The sequence below is a fragment of the Pseudorca crassidens genome, chromosome 8 (assembly GCF_039906515.1).
Source record: "Pseudorca crassidens isolate mPseCra1 chromosome 8, mPseCra1.hap1, whole genome shotgun sequence".
NCBI classification, from domain to species: Eukaryota; Metazoa; Chordata; class Mammalia; order Artiodactyla; family Delphinidae; genus Pseudorca; species Pseudorca crassidens.
Window position 1 is genome coordinate 92,852,840 of NC_090303.1, and position 23,436 is coordinate 92,876,275.

The following is a 23,436-nucleotide window of genomic DNA, read 5'->3' on the forward strand; positions in this document are numbered from 1 at the left end:
AAATGTGTGTGTGTATAGCCACACATACAAAGCTAGTGATGGTAGGGCTCTCAGAAAACAAATACCTTCCAGTTGTCTAACCTTGAATGTTATTAACTTTCCTCTATTACAGGAGATACTACTCGTCAACGAATCAAATTCAGTGATGACAGAGTATGCAAGAGTCACCTTCTGAATTGTTGCCCCCATGATGTCCTGTCTGGAACTGTACGTGTTTATTAAATCTTTTGTTTTGTTATTGGTATACTACGAAAACAAACTATTTGATAAAGTCTTAATTTCGTGTCACATTATTATTCAGTGATTTTTTTTTTTTAAACACTTGTTAGCGCAGCAATTTGCATCCCTTACATTCAGGTTGATAATTTAGATCTGCAATAATTGAATTCCTCACAAAAATGATTGCTGAGTTTTACTTTATAATTTTTTCCATTCTTCAGAGCAAGCTTTTAAAAAGCATTTCTTATTTGAAACATAGAGGCAGTTATTATACAGCAGTTGCACTTTTAGTTTAGAAATAATATAAATGATTTTTTTGTTGTTGTTGGTACGCGGGCCTCTCGCTGTTGTGGCCTCTGCTGTTGCGGAGCACAGACTCCAGACGCGCAGGCTCAGCGGCCATGGGTCACGGGCCCAGCCGCTCCGCAGCATGTAGGATCTTCCCAGACCGGGGCACGAACCCGTGTCCCTTGCATCGGCAGGCGGACTCTCAACCACTGCGCCACCAGGGAAGCCCTGTAAATGATTTTTTAAATTGTTTACTTCACTGTTGAGCAGAGTAGACATTCATCCAAAACAGTATACATTTTTATTAAGATTTGTGCACATTTGAATATGGAAATCATTGTGGGGAAAATATACTGGTAAATACTTAAATTTACACAATTTGTGAGTATCGTTGTCGGTTAAAATTCACGTATATTGCTTACTCCTAATGATGTAAAGCTCACTTAATTTAAGTTCTATATCTAGTGATGTTGGTTAATCTTAGAGCATCATTTTAATTTGGTAGATAAATCACATGATGATGGACCTATTTAAATGGGACAGAGGATTTGATTCCCTGGCTTTTGGATTTGATTGAAATGATAACTCACTTTCAAGAGCTTCCATTCACAAGGATAGCAGAGGAGGGCTGGTAGGGCCTAAACATTTAGCTGACTTTGTTATTTGTCTGAAATGAAGAAAAGATTTCAAACTTCCATTTGCAGAAGCAATGAGTTCCCTTAATTAAAGTTGTCTAAATTAGTGGTTTCTTCTTCTTTTTTTTTTTTTTTGGCCGTGCCACGTGGCATGTGGGATCTTAGTTCCCTACCCAGGCATGGAACCCGTGCACCCTGAAGTGGAAGCTCAGAGTCTTAAAGAGTGGTTTCTTCCTGATAGGAGGAGTTAAATACCCCAAATACATAAGTATCAAGGCATTTTTGATCAAAAACACCACTTTTTCCAATAGTAAAGACCGTCGAAACTATATTATGTTAAAAGGAATAGAAGAGCTAACATTTAAAAAATATGTAATACTTAAATTTTTTTAAGTATAATATTGAAAGGGAAGACATCCAGTTTCTGAGCACTTGAATTAGGACTGTGACAGATAATTAACCCTCATATCTGCTCTTTAGAATTTCCATAATTAAAGTATTTTCTACTCTGCTATAATACAGTTGAAATCTATAATATTAGTAATTATCTGTAGTATTATTTGATTCTTCACATTTATTATTAAATTTAACATTTAATGATATTTAAGGCTAAATTGTCACTTCAAATGAATTTTGAGGATAAGATTAATTGATAAAATGGCAGAATTTAAATTTTTAGTACTTTAAAACCAGCCATAGCAAGACTTTGACATATTATTATATTCTTCAGGTATGGCATTAATAATAATGAAAAAAATCTGACATCACAATTGTACTTTTACATTTTATAATGTATACAGTGCAGTCACATTCATTTATTTTTCAAAATAATTCTGTTGGGTGTATGTTCCATAGTTAGCCTTAATGACAGTAAAGTGATTTATTCAAAATTATTTAGTTGTATTGATTTAAGGTAAAACTGGAACCAAACCCAAACTTTCTGAGCTGTAGTTTTATTCAACATGTTTTCTACTCTGTAGGTAATACTTAATCCTTTATCAAGTTAAATAAAAAGGATTAGTGTTGGTCTTGGACTTTCTTTCTTATACAATTCTTGCTGGATTTGTAAGAAGCACATTTTTTCAAATTTTAATATCTCTGAAATATGCATCTTAAAATTGATGATAGAAAAACACTATTTTAATTTGTAACATTTTTCTTATAGTACAGAATTTAATGATGAGGCTTAAAATTGATGGTGTCTTGGATCACATGAAAAACAGTTAAGGAAAGCCCTTGGAAAGGCACTTGCCAGGGAAACACTGTATGAGAAATATCTCCTTTTTGTCATCTTAATAGGCAAGAGATTGTCATATGTAAGGATGGGGTTAAGTGGTTGTGAACCTCTTAAGCAGAGTTTTAAGGGCTGGCTCTAGGACTTTGTAAGAGTCCAAGGTTGTCACAGTGTGATGTCCTTGAGAACTTGAAATCATCCACAGAGTGACTTTCTCATGATTCTTATTACTAAAAAGGGCTATTTATAACAGTTTATCCTATGTACAAATGGTTTGTAATTATAGAGCTCAGACTTCTTTAGCATCCAGTCTCTGTAGAACACACGCTGTTTTGGCACGGAATCTAATAGTTCACACTTCCGTGTGTTGAAGATGCTTGTTTATTTATTTATTTTTGATGTTAGATCAAGGATGAAAAGAACTAAATTGTAACTTTTTATAATGCTTTTTCTTTGTTATGTAACTGAAGGTTGCCCTTTAGTTTTCCAGACCTTGTTCCTCAGATCTGTCACTTCCAGCAGAATATGACTCATCAATATTCTGGATTATTTAGCAGAATAATACACAGAAATATATTCTTTGGCTTATTATTATTATAAAAAGGTTGAACTTTATACTGAGCACTTGGAGATGAAGAGTACCGTTTCTAAAAATATACTCATAACTGACAGTATGGAATATTTTTGGAATTCAGCTTTTTTTAAAATATATTTATCTTTATTTATTTATGTTTGGCTGCGTTGGGTCTTCATTGCTGCTTGCAGGCTTTCTCTAGTTGCGGTGAGTGGGGGCTACTCTTCATTGTGGTGTGCAGGCTTCTCATTGCAGTGGCTTCTCTTGTTGCAGAGCATGGGCTTTAGGCGTGTAGGCTTCAGTAGTTGTGGCTCACAGGCTCAGCAGTTGTGGCGCACGGGCTTAGTTGCTCTGCGTCATGTGGGATCTTCCCGGACCAGAGATAGAACCCTTGTCCCCTGAATTGGCAGGCGGATTCCCAACCACGTGCCACTAGGGAAGTTCCTGGAATTCAGCTTGATGAAAATGCTCCTGTAACATTTTACCATTCTTTAGTCTGGTACTCTGGTATAACTAACTTTTTTTTTTTAATTTTATATTGGAGTATAGTTGATTTACAATGTGTTAGTTTCAGGTATACAGCAAAATGATTCAGTTATATGTATATCCATTCTTTTTCAGATTCTTTTCCCATGTAGGTTATTCTGCTATAACTGACTCTTAAGCTAACAAATTAATTAGAGGAGGTAAAATGTAGAACAGAGAATCAAAATAATTGTGTGTATATGTATCTTTAGATTATGGTTTTTATAAGAAGCATGAATATTTCTATAATTAGGAAGTTTTTATATTTCAAAGGCATGGATTATTTTCCTGTTCATCCAGAATTTTTTGTTTTAGTCTCACTCTTCTCCTCCTTTGGAACAATTAGTTTTCTCCCTCTTCTATTTACCATGCAGAAAGTAGACAGCATCCCCTTTCAGATTTAGGCAAAACAAAAAACCTAAGTACAGTTGTCCCCCTCCCCCCCAAAAAAATGAACCACATTATTTCTGGCACATATATTCCCTAAGGAAAGATAAGTATATTGAAGAGCTTAAAAAAAAATCTTTCCATTTAGTTCCTAGTGATCTAGGAAAAGGATATATGATAGTAATAATTTACAGAAGGCATTAAATCTAAAGCAGAAACTTGAGATTAAGATCTGCAGAGATGGAAATATATACTCTCATAATGCATCTATCCTAAATTCAGAAGTGGCCACTACTAATTCTTATAGCCTTCATCATAGTATAATTTTAGTGTTGACAGGCCATCATGTTTTCTAGTGTAAGGCCATCATTTTTTTTTAAACATCTTTATTGGAGTATAATTGCTTTACAATGGTGTGTTAGTTTCTGCTTTATAACAAAGTGAATCAGCTATACATATACATACATCCCCATATCTCCTCCCTCTTACGTCTCCCTCCCACCCTCCCTGTCCCATCCCTCTAGGTGGCCACAAAGCACTGAGCCGATCTCCCTGTGCTATGCAGCTGCTTCCCGCTAGCTATATGTTTTACATTTGGTAGTATATTTAAGTCCATGCCACTCTCTCACTTCGTCCCAGCTTACCCTTCCCCCTCCCTGTGTCCTCAAGTCCATTCTCTATGTCTGCGTCTTTTTTGTTTTTGTTTTTGTTTTTTGCGGTACGCGGGCCTCTCACTGTTGTGGCCTCTCCCGTTGCGGAGCACAGGCTCTGGACGCACAGGCTCAGCGGCCATGGCTCATGGGACCAGCCGCTTTGCGGCATGTGGGATCTTCCTGGACCCGGGTACGAACCTGTGTCCCCTGCATTGGCAGGCGGACTCTCAACCACTGCGCCACCAGGGAAGCCCTGGCCATCATTTTATATAGATAGAAAAATTAAGGTTCAGAGAAATTGTCTTTGTCAGATGTCTCACAAAGAATCACAGTATATTATACCACACAGGAATCTTAGGGTTATTTTAATCTGAATACTTTTTAAAATGTTTTTTGTTGTGTTGTTAGTTTTTTTAGATAACACAGTTACCTAAGACAGTGACTTTAAGATGTTTCTGAAATGTCCTTAGAGGTACCTCATTCACTGAGGACCTGGGGACAGGCCAGTCCTTCCTATTTTGACAGGAATTTTTACACATTTTAAATACAGGGATTTTTCCATGACATTTTGTTTTTATAAAGAGAGTCTGCAGCTCTGAAATAGAATTTAAGAAAAGCTGATATTGTGAAATACTTAGGGACAGGAATATAGTAAAATTTTATCTGCCTTTTGAAGTGATTGGATGGGAGTATTTATTGGTTGTCAAAAATCCTGAGTTGATTTTACGGTGTCCCCAGTAGGTTCTGGGTTTTATCCAAAATGAAGTTTATTAATTGAAACTCCTTTATTGCTTCTCTAACGCTTTCTTTTAAGGCCTGGTTATAATCAATTCCTTGGATACCTACAAACCTGAACTTTAAAACTGCTGAAGTCTCTTTGATAGTACAAATTTAAAGGAGCCATGAAAGTTTAGAGAAGCAGAATAAGTGATAAGAACTAAACCTACACAGAATTTTCTCAGCCACTCAGTAGAACGTAAGTTTCATAGTAAGGGCAAGGACGTTTTGTTCACTCCTATATCCCCAGCATCTAGAACGGTGTCGCTCCATTGTGTTAAATGAATAATCAATCACCCAGAAGTAGAAAGTGAAATAAATGTTCCAAAAGCTAACTTTGAGTTTCAAAAATTAATGACTGTGGAAAAAGTATTACCTTCTAACAGATAAGGAGCTGGAGGGTATTCTTTTTTTTTTTTTTGCGGTACGTGGGCCTCTCACTGTTGTGGCCTCTCCCGTTGCGGAGCACAGGCTCCGGACGCGCAGGCTCAGCGGCCGTGGCTCACGCACCCAGCCGCTCCGCGGCATGTGGGATCCTCCGGGCCGGGACACGAACCCGCGTCCCCAGCATCGGCAGGCGGACTCTCAACCACTGCGCCACCAGGGAAGCCCTGTAGAGTATCTTGATATTGAGTTGCGTATCAAAACATGACAGCAGTGGTTTCACATGCAGATGTGAGAAAATTAGTCTATAGACAGTTTAAACTCATAACCTCTTCTCCGGAAAGGGTTTGTTTTGGGATACTTAGGTGTTTTTAAACAAATGTTTTTAACATTAGCCCAGGTGGTCTAGTGGTTAGGATTCGGCACGTTGACTGCTGTGGCCCAGGTTTAATTTAATCCCTGTTCAGGGAACTGAGATCCCAGAAGCCGCCATGGCATGGCCGAAATTAAAAAAAAAAGAAAGAAAAGAAAACATTGGCCCAGATGACTGGCTTGAATTTTTTTGTTTTTAAATTTCTATGACCGTCAATTTCTAGAGCTTCCAAATTTGCAAAACTGCCAGATAGCCCAGGTTTTTACCAGATCTGGATTTTGAAGTGTCCTTATATTAATCAGATTTTCTGCTTATATTTTATTCTCTGTTTCTTACAAAAATACGCATTCCTTTAACAAGCAGTAAACCAAAAATACATTTGGTGCTTAGGAAATCAGAGGCGTATTAAGGGCTTCCCAGTGAATAATTAGAGCTTTACTGTTAAACTTTAAAAACCCAGTCCAGTATATAATTTGGAGTATTGTTGGCAAATTGGCACATGAATACCCTGAGCTGTTCAACTTGGGGTACTTCTGTCCTTGGGAAATAACCTTTTTCTGTTATTGAGAATAATCTTGCAGTCATTAATTTCATATTCTTAAAATAAGTTAATATACTTCAGGCTTATGGAAGTGATTTTTTTAAGGGGACCCAGAGACCATGTGTTCTAGAATCGTGTTCTAGTTTAGTCTGTCTCTAATTGAGGTTGGTCAGCATGTTTGTCCGTGACTTGGATTAATGGTTAAATACAAATATACATACATGTAAATAAGATGAACTATTGTGCTGATGTCCAGTCTTTGTAGATCAAATACAAGTTAATTTTACTCTAATTTTTATTCTGTAATATTGAATCAGTTTGAGGAATCTTTTTTTTTTTTTTTTTTTTTGCGGTACGCGGGCCTCTCACTGTTGTGGCCTCTCCTGTTGCGGAGCACAGGCTCCGGACGCGCAGGCTCAGCGGCCATGGCTCACGGGCCCAGCTGCTCCGCGGCATGTGGGATCTTCCTGGACCGGGGCACGAACCCGTGTCCCCTGCATCGGCAGGTGGACTCTCAACCACTGCGCCACTAGGGAAGCCTGAGGAGTCTTTTTAAACGTCATTAATAGAAAATTTCAACTATAAGTAAAAGTAGAGTTGTTGTATAATGAACTTCATATACCTGTATGCCAGCTTCAGTAAATATTTTACACACAGCTACCTTATTTCATTTATAATTACGTATGTCCTCTGTCCTGCTGTTTGTTTTGGCTTTGTTTTTGTTTTTTATTTGTTTTGTTTTGGCTGCATTGGGTCTTTGTTGCTGCACATGGGCTTTCTCTAGTTGCGGCGAGCGGGGGCTACTCTTTGTTGTGGTGTGCGGGCTTTTCATTGCAGTGGCTTCTGTTGTTGCAGAGCACAGGCTCTAGGCACGCAGGCTTCAGTAGTTGTGGCTTGCGGGCTCTAGAGCACAGGCTCAGTAGTTGTGGCACACGGGCTTAGTTGCACCACGGCATGTGGGATCTTCCCGGACCAGGGCTTGCAGCCGTTTCCCCTGCATTGGCAGGTGGATTCTTTTTTTTTTTTTCCGGTATGTGGGCCTCTCACTGCTGTGGCCTCTCCCGTCTCGGAGCACAGCCTCTGGACGCGCAGGCTCAGCGGCCATGGCTCATGGGCCCAGCTGCTCCGCGGCACGTGGGATCCTCCCGGACTGGGGCACGAACCCGCGTCCCCCGCATCGGCAGGCGGACTCTCAACCACTGCGCCACCAGGGAAGCCCGGCAGGTGGATTCTTAACCACTGTGCCACCAGGGAAACCCCCTGTTGTTTTTTGAAGTGGATCTTAAATCTTGGACCTGTCATTTAGGATGACTCTTGAAACATTACAGAGTAGCAAAGACCAATAATTTCCAAGCAAAGCAGAGTGAGGTCTGGAAGTCTTTGTTCAAGCAGGTTGTTTTTCATAGCCTGATACTTTGTCAGCATGTTTCACTGTCACATTTATTTCTCTCTCTTTTTTTTGGCCACGCCATGGCAGCTTGTGGGTTCCCCAACCAGGGATTGAACCTGGGCCCTCGACAGTGAGAGTGCAGAGTCCTAATCACTGGACCGACAGGGAATTCCCACACATTTGTTTTTCTGTACAATGATTCTCAATAAATGCTTATTACCTAAGAACCAGGAATCATCACTTAGTAGTCCCTGAACTCTCCAGATCTTTTTTGGAGATAGGCACAGTTTTATAAACTGCATTTTATGGAGATAGGCACAGTTTTATAAACTGCATTTTAACAAATCTGAAGAAACTAGTGTGTTCTCTGAGGCTGTTCATTGAGAAAGGTGGGATAGAGTTATAAATGCATCATTTGGAAGATGTAGACAATGAACACAGAGCAAACATATGGTAAGAACCAAAAACTTGAAACATATTTTTATTATACAGATGATTAACCACAAACATCAAGCAAAGTCATGGACTGTCTTATCACTGGAAGTATTTTTTTAAATGTGATGCATTCTGTCTTGATGTGCAGGTGGCAAGATCAAATGACTTAGTATAATCCTTTCTGTTGGGTTGGCCAAAAAGTTTGTTTGGGTTTTTCTTTAAGATTGATAGGGTTTTCCAGTAAGATCTTACAGAAAAACCTGAACGAACTTTTTGGCCAATCCAATAATTTGAGGATAGTTACTCACGAAGGGATCTTTTTAAAGCATTTGGTGTTTACCTATATTGAAAACATCTTGAATATATATTACCCCATAGACGTTTTTGGTCTACAGGGTCAAAAAATATAAGCATATATGTTGATGTATTGGATAATGTAATTTGTAAAATATCCAAATTCAGGTAGGTTTTTATGTGTCCCCCCTTTTTGGTATTTATTATAACAGTGTTTGCAGTAATGAAATTTAGGTAATAATGGAATTAAGCAGAGAAAGAAATAGAAAAGGGCAAGCAAGAGGTATCAGATTAATGAGGGCTAAATGGAAAAAGTAAAGAGAATTCACAGTAAAAGTTAAAAAAATTCCCCTTCAAGAAGTGATTTATTTTTTTATCTCTGAGAGTGTTGCTAATTGCTGAGATCAGCATTCATTCATTTATTCACTTAAATACTTATTGAGGACCTACTATGTGCCATGTGCAATGCTGGGGATACAGAAGTGGACAGGGGTTTCTGTTTTAGTGATGGGGGCTTACATTCTAATGTTCTTTCACAACCAAGTGTGAAAAGAAATAATGTGATTTCAGGCGTGATGTTAAGTGCTGTGACAAAAATGTGTGGTTAAGTCTGAGACAGTGGGCAAGGGGCTACACTGACAGTGAGTGGAGAAAACTTTTTTTGATGAAATGACATTTGAAGAGATCTAAATGTGAAGAAAAGAAGCCAGTCATTCCTGAGTGGAAATGAATTTATCATATGTTGCCTCCACACAGAAACTTTTGGTGGTTCCCTATTATTTATATGGTCAAAACCTAAAATCTTTAGTAGGTCTCTCTCTCCCTTGAATGAATAAATCAGTTTGGTCCTCTGTTTTGACCAGACTGATTTATTTATTTATCTATTTATTTTGCGTTACGCGGGCCTCTCACTGCTGTGGCCTCTCCCGTTGTGGAGCACAGGCTCCGGACGCAGAGGCTCAGCGGCCATGGCTCACGGGCCCAGCCGCCCCATGGCATGTGGGATCTTCCTGGACGGGGAACGAACCTGCGTCCCCTGCATCGGCAGGCGGACTCTCAACCACTGCGCCACCAGGGAAGCCCCAGACTGATTTATTCACTGTTGTTTCAGTACTCTCCTTGCCCAGCATGCTCATTTTTGCCTATCTCCATTTCTCTGCCTGGAATAACCTTTCTGTACAAACTTAAATCCTGCCTGGCTTACTACACACAATTCCTCTGAACCCCTGTGTAGTACCTGCCCTCCATACTACCGAGTGTGCACGTGTTTTCTCTTATTTATATAAGTTCTTCCTCTCCTCAATTAGAATAGTCTTTGTGGGGCAAGGCCATTTGTTTTAATTTTAACTAGCTATCTTTGCATATCTAGGATTAGAAATGGATAAGAAGATATTTCCTACTATATTCTTCAAAAAAACATACATTAAGAAAAGGTAGAAGAAGAGCTTTATTTTTCTTTATGTACTCAGGAAAAAGTGAACTTGGAGGAAGAACATTCAAGTGAGAATGGGCAGTTAAGAAGTTGGGAAGTAGTAGAAAAGCAGGAACTACTTTGTGCATGCGCAGTGTGCCCCATTCCTCTTCACCCACCACTCATGTTTGACTTGTTAGTTTTGAGTGACAGGATTGGAATTAGGAAAGAAAAACCTTAATTTTTGTTTTAAGACAATAGTGGCATAACTGAAACTCATATCCAGGTTTTGTTATTTCAAGGCTTCTTCCATAGTATACTAGGCTTTCTCTTGTTCTTGAGCTGGGTCTTTATATATATTTATATATATATATATACACACACACACATACATACATACATATTTATTTATTTATTTATTTATGTTTGGCTGCGTTGGGTCTTTGTTGCTGCGAGCGGGGGCTACTCTTCCTTGCGGTGCACGGGCTTCTCATTGTGGTGGCTTCTCTTGTTGCAGAGCACGGGCTCTAGGTGCGCGGGCTTCAGTAGTTGTGGCTCGCGGGCTGTAGAGCGCAGGCTCAGTAGTTGTGGCGCACGGGCTTAGTTGCTCCGTGGCATGTGGGATCTTCCCGGACCAGGGCTCAAACCTGTGTGCCCTGCACTGGCAGGTGGATTCTTAACCACTGCACCACCAGGCAAGCTTCTTGAGCTGGGTCTTGAAGCAGGGACTGACCATGGATGGAAGAGAGATTTTATAAATGTGAGGAGGAAGAAAGTGAAGATGTAAGAAGGAAGGTCAAAGTGTAGATGATTTGTTTTATTTTGAAAATAGCATTGGCATTGGAACAGTATATGGACTGGTTCAAATGCTGGGCTAGGGGTTTGTATTTCCTGTGCTCTCTGTCCTGCTGTCATGGTTTTGTTTCACTTTTTCTCCAGCTGGTATATGTATATATTCCTTTTAGTGCTTTACCAATATTGCTGTCTATTCTTACATATTCCTTGCTGTCTGACAAGGATGTTAGTCCAACCAGTAGTGTGGTGTTAATGCTTCTGAAACAGATTTTATCATATCATATTTCTTTCCAAGTAGTCGAGCATTCTTGCATTCTTCTCTTCGTCCAGAGTAAGTTCTGCATGTGTTGATTCACATTCAAAATCTTCTAAAATCTAGTCAGTCTGTAATTTGATCCATATAGCAGTCCTGAAGTACTTGAGAAAAGAGAAGTCCTGAGAGATTAAGTGAATTTCTCAGTTAAATGAATAATGAGAGGTAAAGGGATATTTTCTGAGTTGGTCAGTGCCTACTCTGTCTTACTTTATTATTTTGGCAATATAATCTTCGAGTATAAGGGAAGAAAGCATAAAACATGAATATTTCCCATTATTCATCATCCCCCACCTTCCCAGGACTAAACCCTATTAAGAATTCAATGTACATCTTCCACTGTCCTTTCTGTACATATACAAGTGTGTGTGCATGCATGTGTGTCTGTGTTCTAACAAATGGAATCTTTGAATTTTTCTCACCTGTCTTGGAGAAGCTTGCATATTAGTGGTCTACATTTTTTAAAAATTTATTTTAAAGATATATATATATTTAATAAATTAATTTATTTGTTTATATTATTTTTGGCTGTGTCGGGTCTTTGGTGCTATGCGCAGGCTTTCTCTAGTTGCGACGACCTGGGGTTACTCCTCGTTGTGGTGCGCGGGCTTCCCATTGTCGTGGCTTCTCTTGTTGCGGAGCACGGGCTCCAGGCGCACAGGCTTCAGTAGTTGTGGCACGTGGGCTCAGTAGTTGTGGTTTGCAGGCTCTAGAGCCCAGGCTCAGTAGTTGTGGCACATGGGCCCAGCTGCTCCGCAGCAAGTGGGATCCTCCCGGACCAGGGCTCGAACCAGTGTCCCTGCATTGGTAGGCAGATTCCTAACCACTGCGCCACCAGGGAAGCCCGGTCTACATTTTTTAAATGCCAATGTACTATTTCACAACATGGGCATTCCCTAAATTACTTACCCAGTGACTATTAATATGTTAATTGGTTTTGGTTTTGGTGTGCAGTATGGCAATGAAATCCTTGTATGTAATCTTTATTTACATTTGTTGCTGTTGCTTTAGTTTAATGTTTTTTTTCATTGAGAATATAAATTCCTTGATAGCACGAATTTATATTCTCATACCTTTTTGTAATTCCCTTTAGGATCTAGCTCACAGAACTGAGCAAATGTACTAACATATAACAAAGCAAAAATATTTGCAGATACTTGGAGCTGTTACTGTGTCACATTTCTATCACTGATATATTCATTAACATATTAACTGCCATTAGCTAAGTTAACCCTTTGATTTGCACTACCGTAATATTTTGTTGATTTTGATGTTCAATTTCCACATGCTTCTGTTCCTTAAATTTTTTTCTCCAAAATTGAAGTGGCTTCATTGATTTTTCTGCTTATAAGAATAACATATGCTCATTACATTTAATTCAACCACTGTCAAAAAATTCAAACAAAATCTTCAACCTCACAGCAATATCTGTATCGGAAGTTACAAAAATGGCATTTTATTATATGTCTTTCTTTGCTATCTTCTCTTTTCTCCGCTTAGTATCAAGAACATTGTTTCTAATGGCTACGTAATCTATTATATGGCTATTCCATAATTCATTTAATCAAACCCCTTTTGTTAGGCTCTTAAAATGTTTCTAATTTTAAAAATCAAAAACACCATTTGTTAAACTTTATTGTTCATTTATCTTTGTGTACTTACTTGTTTCCTCAAGTTCCTAGAAGTAGAATTCCTTAGTCAAATTGTCAAGTTTATTTAATGGTTAAGTCATGGGTTGTGCAAACCTGATCTTCTGTGTAGGAGGGAAAAATAAGAGAAATAAACCATTTTCCTCATGATGCTTAGGGTCCATTTGAGGAGATAATAGTCACCTTCGGAACTTCAAAAGAACAGTTAAAAAGTACTTAACAGAGTCAACTTTATTAAGTAGTAAAACATAAAATGTTGGGAGGTTATAAGAGAATTCTGTTATCAGAAGTAGGTATAGTTATTTGGTCAAAACTTCGTGGAGGAAAGGATTTAGGATGGAAAGGACAAAATGCAGAACTGAACTTATCCAATTAAAAATAAGCATTTTTCCAATAATCTAAGAATTTAGGTGTCCATTAATTGAAATACCAAGAGTAAATTTGCAGAAAGAATTTGAAGTAAATTACTTGTTAAATTTAAAAGTCTTCCTGTGGCTTTCATCATAAATAGTTACTTTAAGTTAAAATAAATAACCAAACATTTTAATTTGTTCAGTTTGAAGCTCACCTATTTCAAAAGAGAAGCACTAGCAGCAGGAAATATCTGTGCACTTAGTGTTCAAAGCACTATTGCACTATCAGTGGTGAAGTCAGGTTTGATTTGGCTTTTGAGAATTGGTCCATGCTTAGTCATGGTGTGGTTCCATCATGGTTCCCTCTGGTGCCTTTTTAATTAGATGACTAGGGTCACGGAGAGCATTAACATCGGCATACTTTCCCTTCACTCACTTTCACAGTGGCAGGTAATTGTTGAGTTTATTTTGGCTTATTTTTTATTTTAAATACTCTTCACGTGCATGACATGATGCCAGAATAAGTGGTTAGTAATGATGTTATGGACAGAGGAAAATAGATGACTAGTATCTAGCATTCTGAAAATTTGCCTTGCTACACCTACTGTTCTGCTGGGTCCCTGAAGAAATAAGCACTGAGGCTATTACGGGGGGCACGGGGCGGGGGTCTTCGTTATAACTAGGCTCTTCCAGCTCCTACAGCTTTGGCCACCAGATCTACTTTGGTGAGCTAGACGAGACCAAAGCTGCAGAGGCTTATAGCCTAGCACAGTGAAAAGCCCAAGTAAGTTTTCCTCCTGGAGGAGAGGAGCACATAGGAAAAAACAGAGAAGAATAGCTCAAAACACCTTAGAAGGAAAGCAGTTCCAACAAAGAAGATAATCCACGGAGAGGCTAAGAAGACCTTCCCCTCCAGACCTCAGACAAGTTTTGTCCTGGGGTGCGTCTTGACCACCCTTGCTCGTTAAGTCCAGGGCCCCCTGTGCCAGTGTTCTTCTCTGCTCTCTTTTCCTAGTTTGGTTCATTCAACAAATATTAAATATTTATTTAAGCATTCTTGTGTACCTGTATACAGGCCCAGGTACATAGTGGATAAAATAGAAAAAAATCCTTATCCCTTTGGAGCTCATATTTTCCCTTCTGTAAATCCCCCCCAAGGCATATATTACCCCCAGCTCTACTCCTGTCACCAAAATTCCACCTCTGCTACAGGGATATAATTGGGTATTTTTTGGTGTTCATTTTGTTCTTGACCCATGTAGTTGCTTTTCTTCTTTTGGTTGGTTGTGCGATGTAAATTTAAAGATAGACTGAGGAAAGCCTGGAGTTCCTGCCAAAGGATAATATGGGTGGACAACAGAGATGTTTAGGTTAAACACAGGCAATTTATATGTTTTTGAAAACAGATTGGAAATATAGTTATGGAGAGGATAAAAATAAGGGAGATTACTGAAGGAAAGGCAGTAGACGGCTGCTTTGAATATCTGCTGTGTGCAGAGCTTTTTTAGATGTTACGGGGGATGAATGTCAACTAAAAATATTAAAAGATGAGTTAGTACTGAAATAATTGGAACTAGCATAATAAAGTGGAAGGGGTGTTAGACTAGAAATCTGCTAACCAGATTTCCTAATAAGTACCCTGAAGAAGTCAGCCTTTCTGGCCTTCAGTTCCTTTGTCTGTGGAATGGGAATAAAACTGGATCAGTGAGTGGTTCACAACACTGTACATTAAAAACTTCTGGGAGGCTTTTACAATTCAGTTTTTGGAGGGTTGGGCTTGGGCCTGTTTTCAGAAGCTTCCACTTATATTATTTAAAAGCTCCCTGGGTCTAGGTTGAGAACTGCTACACAGGATCAAAGGCATTTCCAATTATGACGTCTTAACATTTTATGAAATAAGCATAGCATGAACAACTATAGCTGTGGAAATATATGCAAATAGGATTGTTGAAATGATTAATGTTAATTAAGATATTATTATTAAGAAATCAACAGGCTGGTGTAACAAAGGGGGTAACACCATTCTTTTTGCCATTAACTTCTTTCATTCCTGTCTTATTTTCCTGCATGGTTGTTTGTTGTTTTTTTTTGCGGTACGCGGGCCTCTCACTGCCGCGGCCTCTCCTGTTGCGGAGCACAGGCTTCGGGCGCACAGGCTCAGCGGCCATGGCTCATGAGCCCAGCTACTCCGCGTCGCGTGGGATCCTCCCAGACGGGGGCACAAATCCGTGTCCCCCGCATCGGGAGGCGGACTCTCAACCACTGCACCACCAGGGAAGCCCTCCTGCATGTTTCTTATAAAGAGTGTTAAATGTTTTTCTGCAGTTTTTTCTTAATAAATGTTGCCTAATAAGCAGCTTTGAATTTCCACACAGTTTCAGTTGCTGTTTCTTATCACTGGAAAACTCCTTAGTTTGTTAATCCAGGGACTAATGAATGAGAGTAAGCAATGGGGCCTGGAAAATCTCAGCATCCTCAGCAACACTGACACTTTAGACCATTAGCGTGATGAGGACTTTTATAATGGTGGTGAATATTCCTTACTATTTCCGAAAGGATAACTTTGAGGACATTGTCTATTTATATTTTCCCATTCATTCCTTTACATAATTAAGAACTGAGGTAATATAGTTTTATTAAGAAACTTTTTTTTAAAGATAGTCATAAGATCTCAGAGTTGGAGGAAAGAATAAAAGTTATCTGATGGTTGAATTCTTTATTCACTACCCTAGAGAAATGGTTGTCTAAACTGTATTTGAACCTCTCAGTTATCTGGCAACTAGCTCTCAAGAAAGCTTATTCCATCTTTGGAAAGCTCTGATTATTAGAAGGTTATTTTCTTATGTTGAGAGGACTAAAGTCTAACTCTCTGGAGTCCCTTGGGACCATAATACACTGTGTTTCTGCTTCATGTTGAAAAGTTCTTCAGTTGACTTTTCACATCTTAATTCTTCTCCAGCTAATTACATCCCTTCTCTGGCTGTTTTGTATAGCTTTGTTTTGAGACACTTTATCTTGTTTATTCATATCACTTTTTTTTTTTTTTTTTTTGCGGTACGTGGCCCTCTCACCATTGTGGCTTCTCCCGTTGTGGAGCGCAGGCTCAGCGGCCATGGCTCACGGGCCCAGCTGCTCCTCAACATGTGGGATCTTCCTGGACTGGGGCACGAACCCGTGTCCCCTGCATCGGCAGGCGGACTCTCAACCACTGCGCCACCAGGGAAGCCCTATTCATACCACTTTTGAAATGTGTTAGCACACAACAGTGTGTGTTTTGGAGGAGAGGGGTTTGCTTTTAAAACCAGCCTTCAATAAGAGATTTCTCAACTTTGCTCATACTGTATTCTGTAAGTTAATTTTGTATCACATAAATTGATCTCAGTCATGCCACACTGTAACCCTTACTTTTGACTAGTAAGTTTTTCAGTTTGTCAGATTTTTTGTTCATAACCTAGTTATTTGTAAATTGGACTTCTTAGATGTAACTGTAGGACTTCATATTTATTTCTTCATACTAAATTTTATCTGGTATATCAATATTTTTGAATCTTAATCCAGTGAATTCACCATCCTTTTAAAAAGCTTGGGATATTGTACAGAATTGATAATCATATCCTTTGTTATACACATGTCCACGTGGTTGGCAACCATGTCAAATAGGCAAAGTCATTTTTAGATAGTATATACAAAGCTAAGGCCCAGACCTATGTGCTGTAGATACTTCAGTCCTGTTCCCTGCTACTAGAAAGTTCCCTCTGAGTAACGCTGGCATATATTTACTTAAAGATCTGCTTTCTAAATCTTCTGTAAACCTCGAACACTCTTTTCTTGGCTTTTCCTAAGGTTAGTGTGCTTCCTCTCACTTTTTAGATCCATTTTAAATGTATCCTCTTCGGAAAGGTCTTCTCTGGCTACTTCATCCCAAGTAGCCTCTCACAGTAATGGGAGCATTACTGTTTTATTAGATCACTTAACTTTGTTCAGCGGCACAAGTATGGTTTATTATTTGCTTCCCCTCTTCTAGAATGTCAGCTCCATGAGGTTGGAGACTGTATCTTTTGTCACTTGGTGCTATGTCCCAAGCACCTGGCATAGTGCTTGGCACAAGTTAGGTACTCAGCTGTCAGTTGAAGGATGACTTTACTGCTGCAATGTTTTGTTGTAGTTTTGTGCATAATTTATGTAACAAAAACAAAAGGAATATTTACTATACCTTTTTGAATTATTGTATTTACTTTCACCAACTTTCCAGAGATTCTGTGACATTCCAGTGATGGGATAGCATACCTCTAGTTGGAAAATCTCTGCTTTGCTCTGATCACCTTTAATCACATCTGTAATTATCTTTACATCTAGCCCATTTTTTTCTGTTCAGTATGCTTCCAAAAGGATTTCATGAAAGATCTTATCAGTTGCCCAGATACATGTAAAAGTGGACAGAATTTTAGAAATTTTTGTCTCAGATATGAGAAAAGCCTCTAATTGGGTAAATAATATCTAATTGGAATTTCAAGTAGAAGGATCCTAGTAGATTCCTTATTGAAATAAATATCTACTTGGTATTTATTTTATTTCCCTGACATATGCTTATCAAGGTGGGGCTAGATACTTATTCTTTGTGAAGTTATATTGGGTTTTAATAAATTATCTCTTTACTAGTTCACCTGGAGTCTTGTCTGGAATCTGTATCAAGATTACCAGTCTATTGTTTGAGGACTCCATCTTTATTTGAAAATTAGAATGTTATTCAAAGAATATTGACTATAATTCAGCAGTTTGATTTGCTCGTTCTTCTGATTTTATTTTATTTTATTTATTTATATTTGGCTGTGTTGGGTCTTTGTTGCTGCGCACAGGCTTTCTCTAGTTGCGACGAGCGGGGGCTGCTCTTCATTGTGGTGCGTGGGCTTCTCACTGTGGTGGCTTCTCTAGTTGTGGAGCACGGGCTCTAGGTGCGGAGGCTTCAGTAGTTGTGGCCCGCAGGCTCAGTAGTTGTGGCTCGCGAGTTCTAGAGCCCAGGGTCAGTAGTTGTGGCACGTGGGCTTAGTTGCTCCGTGGCATGTGGGATCATCCCGGACCAGGGGTCGAACCCGTGTCCCCTGCATTGGCAGGCAGATTCTTTACCACTGCACCACCAGGGAAACTCTACTTTGATTTTAAATTAACTTTGTCTTTCTGTGTTAAAGGGCCAAGTGAAATATGTTTTGAGATAAAAGCTAGAAGTTCTTCTCAGATTCTGACAGGCTTTTCCTTGTCCATGTGTTCTTAAGTACACAAGTGATCATGGTTCCCATCTGTTGGTAGACAGAATTCATGCGGGTTATTCCATGCAGGCACCAAGTTTTATACCTGTCTGTGAAATTTTGTAATTTGAAAGTCCATAAATAAACATCTGTATGACTTAATCATTATTCTGAAGAGAATTGTGGTTGTTAATGAATTTTTGAAAAAGTATATTTTCTGTTTTAATAATATATGTCTTTTTTCTCCCCCCACCCAGAGAATGGATCTTGGAGAATGTCTGAAAGTCCATGACCTGGCTTTAAGAGCAGATTATGAAATTGCATCCAAAGAACAAGATTTTTTCTTTGAACTCGATGTATGTCATTTTGCTTCAAGTTAGATTATCTTTTGCAGTAAAATATTTTGAATATGGATTCATATCTCTTAATGGGAAAAGGCTCTTAGCAAATTATCTTTTTTGTGATTATATGAAGGGTAGTACTAAATTAAGATTATGTACTTTCTTGACTAACAATAGTTTTTAAAAATAGGTGAAACTGGGTATTTTAAGAAAATGTGTGAAAGTTGTGCACGTCATATATTCTTCTGAAAATTAAGCATATTCTTCCCAATTAAGATGGTTGTGATTAAGGAAATACCATCTTAAGCAAATGTAAACAACTAATTTCTAGTGTATATAAAGCCCTTTAATTACTGAATTTTTATTCGTATTTATTTTTGTATTTGTAAATATATATGTAGAGAGAGGGAGGATATTAAGGACAATGTTGTTTTTTATGTAAAACTAATAGAAGAAATATTAGAGGAAATAGAAGGTACAATTTAGGTATCTAAAGGGCTCAAACTCTTGACTTTTTTTTTTTATACAAACCTGAGAATAATTGGGACTTTTTTTTTAATAGAAAACGTACCAATCAGCATTACGTAAAACAATACCGATGACCATAAACCTTTTATGTTTTATCAGTGAGGTAGTAGATGTTTCATTTGGTTTGGGAGATAAAGTAGTAAGTAGGGCCCCCCCGCCCCCCGATCTACTTTTTTGAACTTCCAGGAATTTCTGCTAATGGAAATGAAGTCATCAATGTAAACATAATTTAATATGGGGCTGGAGCAGTCAGGGAAACACCTTAAAGTGATTGTGTTATGATTTAATCTACACTGGGCATAAAATACAGCAGAAATTCACCATGTAGATGTAGGGGTATGGTGTTTTCAATCTTTTTCTCTTATGGTATGGTAATACATTGTTTTTACATATCAAGTATCTACAGATTAAATTTCTAGAAACAGAATAACTGAGTCAAAGGCCAGTTTTGCCTGGTTGCCCTCCATGAGAATTATCAATTTATACTCCCACCAGTATGTATGAAATTATCTATTTCCCATAGGCCACATAGTGTGCTGTCAAGATTTCTATGTAGCTTTGATAGATGAAATGTGAAATATAGTGTAATTTTAATTGGCATTTCTCTTATGAGTGAGTTTGAAAAAATTTTATAGATTTAAGATCTGTTTTTATTTCCCTTTCATTGAACTGTCAGTGTACATTTTGCAGGGGGTGGGTGCTATTTGCTAATCTTGGATGTTAGTATTTTTCTAATTGATTTGCACTGACTCTTTACAGATAACGAAAATTAGTCCCTTTTATCAGATAATACATTGCAATTTTTTCCTATTTCTTTTTTGGTAGTTGTGAGTCTTGCAAAATGTTTGTATAGTTGTCCAACTTATTAATCTTTTAAAAATCTATTCGATTAATTCAAAAGGCCTTCCCTATCCTGATGTGATGAGAATTCTATCTCATGATTTCTTCTGGAATATTTATGGCTTTGTTTTATATATTTAAATCTGTGATCCAACTTAAATTTATTCTGTTATAAGGAATTGAGGTATAGATCTCCCTTTTTCCAGATAGCTGCTTAGTTGACCCAGCACTATTTATGGATTAGTTCATCTTTTTTTAAAGATAAAATTTAAACTAAAAGAATTAAATAGCTGTTTGTTTCTCATCACAGATAAAAGGTTTTATTTTGCATTTTCATGAAATTCATGGGTTAATCAACCATTTTTAGAATTTGATATGTGTTGAATAAATTTTTATTTTTAAACATTTGTGTTTTGAATTAGTTGTATTTCTCTACAGTAAGATATGAAAGTCTAAATCGGTTGGTTTGGGAATAAATCTTTAAAGTTTACTTTTAAATGAATTATTTAATTATAGATATATTAATATATGCCCAATGAGTGTCTTTTATATAAATATTGACCTGGATTTTTGCAGTGTAGACACTTCTAAAATTCTCAGTGGTTTATTCTTTGAGAAAAGGGCAAGTTTTTCTGATTGTAACATTTTCATTGTGAAAAATTTGAAAAGCACATGAAAACAGATTATTAAAAATTATCCGTATATTCAGAAATAATTACTGTTAACATTTAATGTATGCTCTTCCATTTTTTCTATGCTTTATTTTACAAAAATGAGATCTTGTTGCATTTAACGTTTTGTAACTTTTTATTTACAAATAAATCATGACCATTTTCTTATATCCTTAACGTGTTCTACTAACACCTTTTTTAAATGGCTGAGGATTAAATTTTCCAAGTGTTACCTGGATATTTAGGGTATTTACAACTTTTCACCATTAAAAATAACACTGTGAAGAACATCTTTGAATATTAATTCCTCCATATACCTCTGATAACTTTCTTTTTTTTTTAAATTTTATTTATTTATTTATATTTATTTATGGCTGTGTTGGGTCTTCGTTTCTGTGCGAGGGCTTTCTCTAGTTGTGGCAAGCGGGGGCCACTCTTCATTGCAGTGCGCGGGCCTCTCACTATCGCGGCCTCTCCCGTTGCGGAGCACAGGCTCCGGACGCACAGGCTCAGCGGCCATGGCTCACGGGGCTAGTTGCTCCGCGGCATGTGGGATCCTCCCAGACCAGGGCTCCAACCCGTGTCCCCTGCATTGGCAGGCAGACTCTCAACCACTGCGCCACCAGGGAAGCCCTGATTACTTTCTTTAAAACAGATTTCTAGAAGTAAAATTACTAAGTCAGGGGTCATTTTTAAAGCTTTTGATAACGATTACCATGGTGCCTTTTTATAAAGGCTGTGCTAGTTTGTGCTTCCTTCAGCAGAGCGTGAGAGTGGCAGTTTCCTTACAGCCTTACCTTTCCTGGGAATTATTTATGTCTATTCTTTGTCAATTTGATAGATGATGAATAGGTTTTCAATTTGTAACTGAACCCAGTTTTATTTTTTTATTCCCATGGTGGCATTTTAAATAATAGTGTAATTTGTGAGTAAAGATATTCATGAATAAGATGATTTCTCTTGCAGTAATTGTCTTTTAATTAAACTGTAGGCTATGGATCATCTGCAGTCATTCATTGCAGACTGTGATCGAAGAACAGAAGTGGCTAAGAAACGATTAGCAGAAACTCAGGAAGAGATCAGTGCTGAAGTTGCAGCAAAGGTAAGATTTTCAATCATTTCATTAATACAAAGTATAGTTCTACCTCACTACTTTTGTTTTAACTTTTTATTTTGAAATAATTACATCCATAGGAGATTGCAAAGACATATATAGGGAAATTTTACATACTCTTCCTTTAGCCTCCCCTAGGTTAACATCTTACACAACTACAGTACAGTATCATAAGCCAATAAATTGGTATTGGGCCAATCCTTACATTTAATTCAGATTTCACCAGTTAGGCATATGTGTGTATAGCTCTGTGCAGTTTCATCACGTGTTCCTTGGGTAACTACCACCATAATTAAGTTACTTAACTGTGTAGCATCACCACATACTCCCTTGTGTTACCCCTTTAGAGCCACACCCATTCCCCACTAGGCCCTGGCCACCACTAATGTATTTCCCATCTCTATAATTATGTAATATCATTGAATATTATGTAAGTGGAATCATGGAGTATGTATCCTTTTGAGACTGGCTTTTTTCACTCAACACAACTTCCTTACTATTCATACAGGTTGTTCATCAGTAGTTCATTCCTTTTTATTTTCGAGTATTCCATGGTATGTATATACCACAGGTTAACCATTCATATATTGAAGGACATTTGGGAAGGACATTGTGGTTATTGGCTAATACCAATAAAGCTGCAGTAAATCTTTACGTACAGATTTTTGTGTGGACATACGTTTTCATTTCTGTGGGATAAATGCCCAAGGATACAGTTATTGGATCATTTAGTAAATATATTTTTAGTTTTGAAAGCAAGTGCCAAACTGTTTTCTAGAGTGGCTGCACCATTTTACATTGCTGCCAGCAGTGTTAGTGACCCAGCTTCTCCACATCATGCCAGCGTTTGATGGTGTCACTATGTTTCTTTCTTCTCTTTTTTTTTTTTTTGGCCGTGCGGTGTGGCATGTGGGATTTTAGTTCCCCGACCAGGGATCAGACCTGTGCCCCCTGCATTGGGAGTGTGGAGTCTTAACCACTGGACCGCCAGGGAAGTGCCACTGTGTTTCATTTTAATCATTCTGAAAGGTGTGTGGTGATATCTCACTGCAGTTTCAGTTTGCATTTCCCTAATGACTACTGATACTGAACATTTTTTTCACGTGCTTATTTGCCAACTGTATAACCTCTTTTGTATAACCTCTTCAGTGAAATGTTTGTGTATGTCTTATGCCCATTTTCCAAATGGATTGCTCATATTTTTAATGTTGAGTTTTGAGTATTCTTCAGATGTTCTACTCTACTCACTACCTTTTAAAAATGTTTTGTTGACTACTTATATGCAAAAAGTAAATAGAAAAGTACAGTGAACCCCAATGGATTCGAAGCCATCAGTCTTGTGCTATTGTTTCATTATTTTAAAAGCAAATTCTAGACGTCATATCATTTCACCTCTTAAACATAACCACAAAATTACATCCATAAAGGTAACAATTTTTAAAAATTATCCAATATCCAGAATGTGTTCA

General features: G+C 37.9%; 1 protein-coding gene across 18 annotated transcripts in view; it reads left to right on the forward strand.

Moving 5' to 3' along the window:
* Nucleotides 1–23,436, forward strand: part of LUC7L2 (LUC7 like 2, pre-mRNA splicing factor) — a 57,538-nt gene that overhangs the window by 14,830 nt on the left and 19,272 nt on the right. For all 18 annotated transcript variants that reach the window (XR_010945646.1, XM_067747161.1, XM_067747162.1 and 15 more), the window contains 3 exons: nt 113–207; nt 18,731–18,829; nt 21,845–21,955. Coding sequence is in view for 17 of the 18 variants with exons in the window: in XM_067747161.1 (XP_067603262.1) it covers nt 113–207; nt 18,731–18,829; nt 21,845–21,955 (305 nt within the window). In the remaining variant the exon portion in view is untranslated. The remainder of the gene's footprint in view (nt 1–112; nt 208–18,730; nt 18,830–21,844; nt 21,956–23,436) is intronic.